Source organism: Triticum aestivum, chromosome 5A (genome assembly GCF_018294505.1).
Source record: "Triticum aestivum cultivar Chinese Spring chromosome 5A, IWGSC CS RefSeq v2.1, whole genome shotgun sequence".
Classification (NCBI taxonomy): Eukaryota; Viridiplantae; Streptophyta; class Magnoliopsida; order Poales; family Poaceae; genus Triticum; species Triticum aestivum.
In genome coordinates, this window is record NC_057806.1 from 7,656,310 (window position 1) to 7,665,916 (window position 9,607).

General features: G+C 43.7%; 2 protein-coding genes across 4 annotated transcripts in view; both read right to left on the minus strand.

Annotated features, from left to right (window-relative positions):
* LOC123106309 (ankyrin repeat domain-containing protein 65) overlaps positions 1 to 308 on the minus strand; it is a 5,832-nt gene extending 5,524 nt beyond the window's left edge. For both annotated transcript variants that reach the window (XM_044528508.1, XM_044528507.1), the window contains exons 1-2: positions 182 to 308; positions 8 to 79 (exon numbers count right to left, since the gene is read on the minus strand). In XM_044528508.1, coding sequence (XP_044384443.1) covers positions 8 to 79; positions 182 to 230 — 121 coding nt within the window. In that variant the 5' untranslated portion in view covers positions 231 to 308. The remainder of the gene's footprint in view (positions 1 to 7; positions 80 to 181) is intronic.
* Positions 309 to 1,713: 1,405 nt separating this feature from the next.
* LOC123101972 (elongation factor Ts, mitochondrial) lies at positions 1,714 to 6,199 on the minus strand. Of its 2 annotated transcripts, none has more exons than XM_044523218.1 (9): positions 5,821 to 6,199; positions 5,209 to 5,522; positions 4,942 to 5,114; positions 4,131 to 4,211; positions 3,424 to 3,598; positions 3,110 to 3,294; positions 2,420 to 2,545; positions 2,236 to 2,324; positions 1,714 to 2,005 (listed from the first exon to the last, which is right to left on the minus strand). In XM_044523218.1, the coding sequence occupies exons 2-9, from the start codon at positions 5,471 to 5,473 to the stop codon at positions 1,993 to 1,995; spliced, it is 1,107 nt and encodes a 368-aa protein (XP_044379153.1). In that variant the 5' UTR covers positions 5,474 to 5,522; positions 5,821 to 6,199; the 3' UTR covers positions 1,714 to 1,992. The 2 variants fall into 2 exon arrangements, with proteins under 2 accessions (XP_044379153.1, XP_044379154.1); XM_044523219.1 differs by having other exon boundaries at positions 5,209 to 5,474; positions 5,821 to 6,193.
* Positions 6,200 to 9,607: the final 3,408 nt, after the last annotated feature.

A 9,607-nucleotide genomic window follows, 5' to 3' on the forward strand; every position in this document is an offset into this window, starting at 1 on the left:
CCCTTACTCTTGATCTCGAGGACGTCGCCGTCGTGGGCGGCTTCCATGAGCCTGGCCTCCGGCGGCCACCGGGCGCGGTCTGCACAACATCAAGCGAATCGAACGATGAGACGGCCGGCGGAGGGAGAGGAGACGGCTAGGTAGATCAACCGTCGACCGATTAGGGCACCGTGGCGGTCACCTTTGCCGAGGAGGAATTCGTAGCAGCGAGGCAGCGACCGCTTCCTCATCGCCGGCGGTGGCGGTGGGTGGAGGAGATGAAGGAAGGAAGGTTCTGGAAGAAAAAAATGGCGGGAAATGAGAGGGAGTGAGTGGGCTCGCAGGCGGAGGATCCAATAGGGGGTCGACACGTGCCCTCCGAGGACGAGATCATGTGACACTCCTGCCATGCTTTGCTTCTCGATTCCAAGTTTTGAAATTTGTATTTGAACTTCTTTTTTTCGGGTGTGTATTTGAACTTGCTTTAGGCTTTGTTCGGTTACACCTCCTCACAGGGGGATTGGGGTGGATTGGAGGAGGTTTTGACTTGTAGAAGGTGTAATCCCTGCCAAACCCTTTCATTTTCCCTGTCAACCGAACAAGCCCTAATTGACATCCTCCGACAGCGGGGAAGGTAGCGTTTGCCACAACCGTTGGTGTAGTATAGAGAGGATCGATGGGTGACATTCACCCTCCTTCGAGGCATCGGCACCATGTTGCATCCTCCGCTCAAGGCTTCGAGGGAAACCCAAGGTCCCAGGCTTTCATGGATTGCGGCAGCGACGGTGTATCTCTGTTTTTGTCTCTCCCTATTGACATTGCTTTTGGTGCCGCTCTAGTCGGTGTCGGTGTCCGCTTTTCACTCATGGTCCGCCAGGCAGGAGACCAACGGCGGACGACTTGTGTGGCAATAACAACAACAATGGGTTTGCAAAAACCAGAGTCGCCTTAGTTGTGTGGTGATGCCACCTATGGTGGCTTGGGCCACGTGATCTCGATGCCGCTCTTTTGGGGTTAGCTTATTCACGATGAAGCAGCATCGCAGGCATGATAGTTTGATGAAGATATTTTCAAGTTTCTGCTTGGCGGTGCTTTTGCCTCATGCCTATCATAGTACATTATGTGGGTTTTCATGGACGCGAAGTATCTACACCTAATATCAAATGCACCCTGGTGAACAGTAAAATCAAATAAAATAGTAAAAATTTCATAAAAATCTTAATTTGGTGAAAACTTTGACAAATGTTCTATGTGCTTGCAAAATTTTATCCTAAAGCATCCCTATAAGTCATGGTAAAAAAACAAAATCGATGTTCCAAAAATGCTTTTTCTAAAAGCATTTTGGAGTGCTGATTTTTTTTGCCATGCCTTCCATCTGTTTCGGGCTGAAAATTTCCATGCACCGGGAAAATTTGTGAAAGTTTGCGCCAATTTTTTTATATATTTTTTTAAATTTATTTTCATTTTTTTTCAGAAATTACTGTTCATCCCAAGCTCAAATGAGCTCAGGAGTAGAAGGGTACTTTCGGTGTGGCTTTTGTGTTCTTATAACGCAATGGTTTCACCAAGCCAGAGGGGGGAGAAATCAGTCAAGGGCTTCCTGACCTAGTCGTGCAGGCTGCACCAAAGTCCTTTACAACCACTAACCAAACAAGAACAATGAAAACATACTACAACGCCGCAGCTAATCTAATGGTATCGACTCTCAAATATGCATATCCAAACCAAACGCAAAATTGTAAACAATACATATCCCATTGCATTTGGCGGCATCGTGCAAACTTTTGCACGGATTGCACATTATTCAGTTTGATACAATTTGCTGTCGTGTCGTAAACTCAGTTTGCAAACTTCTATCGAATTGATGGACGTAGAGAGCACATCCCATTGGAGCAAAGATGAGGACCCATATAAATTCTCTGTAGAAAAGGAACCGTCGCACATATCCCAATCATCGCATTTGATTCATCTAAGCTTGCAACATGAGCCGTAGCTTCTGACCCACGTGATTCTTCATTCTTCAGGTCTGCCAAGCACAGAATTAGCTTCGGTTAATATCTGATTGCATAAACAAACAGAATCTGAGGATAACTTGCGTCAAAACAAACCCATGTGCGAGAACTAGTAAGAAACAAGTCATAAACAAACCCATGCACGACAAAAGAGATTACCAAGCAAAAACACCACGGAAACCAACAGCAAAGCCAGTAAAAACCACAAACTGTTAAGAGACATCAGTACACACGCACATCATACCTCTCGATTCCTTCCCCGACTTCCATTCTGGCAAAGTTGCCAATCGTTACTTTACAGCCAACCTCCTTGGACAAATCACTCAGCAGCGTCTGAAAAGAACCACGCCAGCAAGCAAGGCTATCAATCAGAGATCACAGTTCGCAGCCATAAATCAATCGTCAGAGGAAAAGGTTTGTCGGCTTGCCTTAATGTTTGTGCTGTCATTAACGACGTACTTTTGCTCCAAAAGCACAGCTTCTTCGAAATACTTCCTCAATCGGCCTTCCACCATTTTCTCTATGGCCATTTGGGGTTTACCTGATCTTTCAGCCTGGCATATTACACAACGGCATGTTACATTTGTGATTTCTCAAGTAACTTGGCATGCCCAAGTTCACCCTCATATCAAGGATGGATAGAGACTATGTCACTAGAAGATACAGAAAAGAAATGTTATATAGTTATCCGATTCATGGAAATAAGCAGTGTAAATGCCAGCAACTTCTAAACCCAACCAAACAGTTATCCTGGTATTACTGTACATCCAGAAATCACCCTATTTCATATGATCAGGCTGCTTTTCCAGTCGTTGATCTTTCTCATCTCAGATGCACATCTTTCCTCTTTCATTTAGTCCAAAATCTCACATGCATGCATTTGCTTTTCATTTATTACTAGTCTCATTCCCTACCTTCGAAATTGGTTTGTTTCTGTCAAGATAGCAGGAGTCCACTTAAAGAGTATTGTGCTAGTCACGTTTAGCATACAACTGATACAAGTGTGTGTCTACTTCGTGTGTCATAGTGGATGGACGTACAACTACTCAGCCACATACAAGGATATGGCAGCAGATCCTTCTAGTTCTAAAGAAATGTCAGAATAACCAATAAGGTACCTGAGTTCGGAGCACATCACGTTCATTTTCCACAGCTGCAGCAGAAACCAGTTCCTTTGATAAGAATAATGGCCTTGCTGCAACAATATGCATTGCGATAGATGACCCAACTCTCTTGAGAGCGTCAAGGGGAGCACTGCTATCTTCTGCTTCTAAAGTGACCAATCCAGCAACGCGACCCAGATCTGAAGCAAGAAAATGCATCAATTAAGTGAACGAGCAAATACGCCATTTGTCAAAAGCAATGAGTAGAAGAACGACAAACATACAATCTTGATAAAACTTGGTAAACGAAAATAACACTGTCTGTGTACCTGGCTGAGGACAGGTATGCAGATAAGATGAAACAACACCATGTGCAGTCGTGGACAACATGAAACCTCTTCTAAGTTTTACGTTCTCCCCAACCATGGCAGCAACTTCCGTAACAGCATTCCGAACAGTTGTTTCACCACTGAGTTTAGGATGATCTAGGTTAATACTCATGCTCTGCAAAGATTGGTAGAAATGTAGTAGTTTCCCAAAGAAAAAGAAAAAAACAGACAAAAAGGAGACATACATTTGATAAGTTCAGCTGCATTGTAGGCACTTCAGTTTATCATCGGACATTATTCGCCTAAAATTTTTAGCGTGATAAATTTCCTGCCTATGTCAAAGAGATCCAGGGACTAAATGGCACTACAACCGAAAAACAGGTATCTAATTGTTCCCGAGTAATGCAACAGAAGAAAAATTGGAAGTCCAACCAAAAAAACCAGAAGTAATCTCATTCCATTCACATGGTTGATGCTTGCCCAGAAGCTTAGATCGTATTAAGTCGTCACATAACACTATAAACAAATTTGATCACAGAGCAAGGTTAAATTGAATATCAGTCAATATGGAATTCCATCTATTTTAAAACCAACACTTCAGGGTTCATAAACATCAAAACCATTGCTGGTAGATATACTATATATGCAATATGTCATGTACTGGAACTGCTCAGAAAAGGAACGAGGAGAAACAATAGGTGTCACACCTCCAAATATGCAGGAGCAAAAGGAAAAACTGATTTCCCGGGATCCTGAGCTGACAGAGCCATCTTTGCCAAGGATGAAGCCTGCATGGCAAATGAAATTTGCAAGAGAAAAGGAAGTTATTAAATTGTACATGTGGAAAAGAGATGTGTTTAATTAAGTATACTCCAGTGATGTGCCCAATACAATACCAAAAGTTATTAACTTCCTAGCAGATAAAATGGCATGAACAGATAACTTAAATACTACAATTAAACAAGAGTTTGAAGTTGGCATTTCTATGTATGTTACACAACATGCACACATGCTTAAATACACAACATATCATGCTAAGCATATCCAAGCAAGAGGGGTCAGAAATGGCAAAGAGATGCCCAAAAGTTCCTTGAAGAAAAAAACAATAATTACGGCAAAAACATCAATAAGCAAGATTTCGAAAATCAGGGGATAGCAGTCAATATATTGAAAACCTAGCAACGAATCTGATGAGTTGACACAACCAAAAACTAAAAATGGGGCCTGGAGAATGATATTCGAAACTAGTGTACGGTCAAACAATAGAAACAACATGCTGCCCTCGAAGGACAACCATTGCAATTAAGAGAAACATTTAATTTAGCATTGATCCTTTTTCCCCAAAAATTGTGAGTTGATGCTTTTCAAGTCATGAAGAAATAATGCTTTCTTATGCCAGATAGTAACAAAATATTTTGCTAATTTCCATATACTTATGCTGAGCATATGAATCTAAAAGAATTGCATCTAGCGCAACAACACGATTCAGCAAATCATGTCACTGAGGGTGAAACCAACCAGATACTGGAAAACATCATTTCTTGCTACAAAGTCGGTCTCACAGTTTAGCTCAACCACAACAGCCCTTTTATCATCTCCTGCCATAGCAAGCAAACCTTCGGCAGCAGTCCGTGATGACTTTTTGGCAGCAAGAATCACCCCTCTCTTCCTTAGATCCACCTGTGCGGCCTCTGAAAGAAATCATAGAAATGGGATAGGAACAGAGAACATAAACAAATATGTCAACCAAGCTGTGCATAAAACCAATGTGAAGGAAGAGCTAACCAATATCCCAGTCACAACTAACTAACGAAGCCTTGACATCTTTGATCGGAGCACACGTTCTTTCTCGGAGTTGCTTAATGAGGTTCATTTGCTCTGAAGCAGGCACCGCTAAGCTAAAGCTCCTACGAAACATGCCATCTTCTGGAAGATGATCGCTCAACGGATTAGTTTGGAATGTCGCAGAAGTAAACCTTTGAGCAGCCAGCTGTTGAGCACGAGACAGGAACCCTATTGCGGGTCTTCCAGCAAGCTGACCCCAAGCCATTCTTCGATTGTGTTGCAGGAAGACCGGACAGACGCAAATCTTCAGAGAACTATATAAGCAGCGAACATAACTACAGCAGCACAATCAAGCAGTTTTGGAGAAAATGTGATTCCATAATTTCCATTGACCCACTACTGGTGGAACCATGGACGCATTTACAGTAATTGCACAGAATAGTATCAAACTAATGTGGGGAACAGGAATTCAGTTGAACTCTCGTTCTTTTTTGGAAAATAAACTACTCTGTTAGTACTACAACATGCAACAAACAAGATCAATTGTGTGAATCTGCAGCATGCACATCACCATACATAATCAAAGAAATCAAAAACAAAAATCATACATACAGCGGTAACGTCTTTTCCCCTTTGCACAGCTCAGCAGCGAGCTGGGGGCGGAGGAGGGGAGTTGGAGGCGACCTTGAACGAAGCAGAGGGTGGCCGGACGGCGAGCTTGAAGAAGGCCTTCAACCGGGCAGAGGCAGGATAGGTCGGGGTAACGCCATCCTCCTTATCGGCGCGGTTGCAGGGAGCTTGAAGAAGACCTTCAACCGGCGCGGCTGCAGGGCGAGGCGTCCGGTACAGGAGAAGGCGTCGGCGGTCGGTGCGCGAGCAGTGAGGGGAGAGGGTGGGCGGTGGCGGAGAGGTCGGACGGGGGCCGGAGGGAGGGGGCGGCGCCGGAACGGAAGGAGGAGAAGGGAGTAATGGGCTGAGAATATAAAGGCCCATTTACTGTCCATTTCTCTCTTCTAATTTAGCCACCGATCAATACTACTTGTCTAAAAAAAAGCCACTGATCAATGCGCCCTCTTAGAGTAACTCCAACCGACTGATGCAAATAGTTCACGCGTGTCTATTTGGATCGAAATAGACCAAAGCGCCGACCCAACGTGGGGAACCAAACCCAAACGCGTCCGCTCGGTGTCCGTCCAAATTTGCGTCTGATTTGCGTCCACGCGGACACGCCACGCGTCCTCTTGGTGTCTGTCGCGGCCCTACCTGTCGGCCGCCCAACCATCGCATGCGGTCGTAATTAACGTGGCGACCTACCTCGGTCCCGTCTGCCAGTGGGTGGAAGCTATGGGTCATTGTCCTTTCTTATGCAAGCGTGGGAGGGGGGCTCATCCACTTCCATCCCCTCGTCCACATCTTGCCACACTTTCTCCCTCACCTGCGACCACAAACCCTAGGCTGGGCCGGCTGAGGAGGCGGCGTATGCGGCATGGGAGAGCGCTTTCTCCTGGGTTGGGCCGGCACCGGCGTTCATCGACCTCACCAGCCCTGGGGAGGACGACAGCGATGACTATTAATGTTTAAGTGGACTTTTGCTGGCGTTCAGTTGAACTATCATTCTTCTTTGAAAAATAAAGTGATCAACTTGGTGTGGTTGATCTAGATCTGATCAGACGGATGGTGGTGACTGCTCTGCAACAACTTCCTATGGCTCCACGACAGCGGTGGTCATCGAAAGGTCCTTGGGAGGGGGTCATCTCTCCTGATCTAGTAGTTGATTTCGGAGGTGAGATATAAACTATGAACAACGGCTTGACACAGAGGGATGATGGTGCAGTGGCGGCAGTCACACCACATATAGCTGATGGAATCATGCAAAAAGTGATGCTGAGAACACATGAATGACTTCAATGGTGGTTCTACTAGAGCACCCGGTCTCAAGCTTCGGAGCGAAAGCCTAGGTCAGACCCGAGTGGTTATACCTCGCAATGGCGATATTTTCTTACATCGTTACCTTGTTGAAGACATTGCTCGGACAGTTTCTTCAAGGTGAAAACCTTGATTCTAGCCTTGTGGTTGGATCCAGTGATGGTGGTGCTTGAGCGTCGCTTCCTTTCTAAAGGCTTTGTTGTTGAAGAACCTTGTTGACCATGTAGTATAATGACATAGTTGGTGTGAATTTGGTCATTGTTGTACTTTGGCAATCACAGATCTAATCGCTTTGGGCTTTTTTTCCTCGCCTACGCATAGCTTTGGTCTTATATGACTTTGCTAGTTACTAACGTGTTGTGTGTGTGTGTGTGAGAGAGAGAGAGAGAGAGTTGGTGTCGGCTATGTGCATCCTACCTATGCAGAGGTCGGCATGTGCTCATTGTGTTATGTATCTTCTTGATGCTTCATTCTGAGCAAATAAAATCCACCCTTTATTAAAAAAATGCAGCGGCAACGACTTTTCACCTTTGCACAAGCTCAGCAACGAGCTGGGGCAGAGGGGAGTTAGAGGTGACCTTGAATGAGGCAGCGGAAAGGGAGTTGGAGGCGACCTTGAACAGGGCTGAGGGTGCCCAGTCAGCGAGCTTGAAGAATGCCTTCAATTGGGTAGAGGTAGGATGGTCAGGGCAATCCTAGCGCTAAGGTCGGACGGGGGCCGACGCCGGAATAGGATGAGGAGAAAGGAGTATATGTTTTCTTTAGGAAATTTTTTGAGATTTTTTTTGGGATAGGAGTATATGGTTTAGTGAATGGGCTTTGAGGTTTGAGAGAAGTAATGGGCGGAGTATACAGAGGCCCATATAGTCTATTTCTCCCTATAGTGTAGTCAGACTTCGTGACGACTATATCTCGCCTTGATTAGGATGTCTCACTGAAGCGGCTACAGTAGCCATTTTAATAAGAGGGATAACAGGAAGAGGGGGAAACGAGGAATCAAACATTCGAGCTTCAGGAAGACAAACATCGATGCTAGCCATCTCGCCTGCCAACTACTCGCGCTAACTAGCGGGGTGCGACCTACATGAAGCAAGTCGAGCCAGGTTTCTCCAGTTTCTTTCTTTTTTCGTTTCCTTTTGTTTCTTTTCTATTTTTTTTCCTTTTTTTCTTCTCCGATTTTTTCATTTGTTTCTTTAGTTCTTTTATTTTTTCTTTGGTTTATTTTTGTTTATTTTATGGTTTTCTTTTTCTCTTGTTTTTCATTTCTATATTTTATGTATATGTCAGCACCGATTTCCTAATACACATTTAACATTTTTTCAACAAAGATTTAATAAGTTTTTTTTTGCGAGAAAACTTTCAATCCGTTCATCTTTAATCATGATAGTACAACGAACATCAGAAATAATACATGCTCAATATTTTTTATACATATTTTTAACATTTTTATAAATGCAATATTAAAAAAATTGAACACATGGTCCACACTTTTTCTATACACATTTAACATTTTCCAAATGTTCGATTCACATTTTTTAAATATATTATAAAAAACCATCATTTTTAATACATGATCAACATTTTTTCCTGTATATATTTAACATTTGTCAAATGCTTGATCAACATTTTACAAATACGTGGTCGACATTTTTTTTCAAGTGCTTGATTAACATTTTTATATACATGGTAAAACAATTCATCATTTTTTTACTACATGGTCAGCATTTTTCTATACACATTTACCATCTTTGAAATGCTTGATCGCCATTTTTCAAATACTTATTCAACATTTTTTTCAATTGGTTGATTAATATTTTTATACATGATAATTTCTTTCCGTCTAGGTAGGGCCTGTCATCCTCTCATCTTCTCGGCGGCGGTTGAAATCTACCTTCTCCTTCTCGACGTCTCCCTATGTCGGTTTTGCTCGAGCAAATTCCTGGGTGGTCTAGCAACCACCGCCCAGTCCTTGGCGAACCGGAGGAGAGACTAAGGTTTGGAGCCTCGTCTTTAGTGTTTCTCGGCTTCAATCGAGACGTGGGACCTAGATGTTGTTTACAACATGTTGTACCAGCAGAAGGGCTCGACGTTAGGGACGGCGGGCCAAGATGATCTACAGACGATGATGCGGGAGATAGGTCAGAACGAGGAGGACCTCAATGACGTGGTGTCAGACCAGGAACAAGCACTGCCCGGGGAGGATACTCGTTGGCTTATGATTGTACGGGTTCATATGGACAGGGACTTCAGCAGTTACTGGTTCCTCAAGAACATGGAATTTGGTGATGGATATCAAGTTTAAACTCTCTCAAAGAACTTGCTCATCATGCATTTTTCCTGTTTGGACGATTGGGAAATGGTGACTTGCGAGGGTCCATGGATCTTCAGGCGTAATGTTGTTTTGTTCTTGTCATACAAGGATTCACCAAGCCTTCCACTATCACGCTTAATCACCTCGACCTTTGGCCTTTGA

Bases quoted from the DNA above. Each gene is read 5' to 3' on its own strand.
- LOC123101972 (XM_044523218.1), bottom strand. From the start codon at position 5,473: ATGGCTTGGGGTCAGCTTGCTGGAAGACCCGCAATAGGGTTCCTGTCT. The intron at 4,212-4,941 runs GTTGGTTTCACC...TTTGCCATGCAG, and splicing joins ATGATGTTTTCCAGTATCTG to GCTTCATCCTTGGCAAAGAT. The intron at 3,599-4,130 runs GTGTGACACCTA...CAATCTTTGCAG, and splicing joins TTGCTCCTGCATATTTGGAG to AGCATGAGTATTAACCTAGA.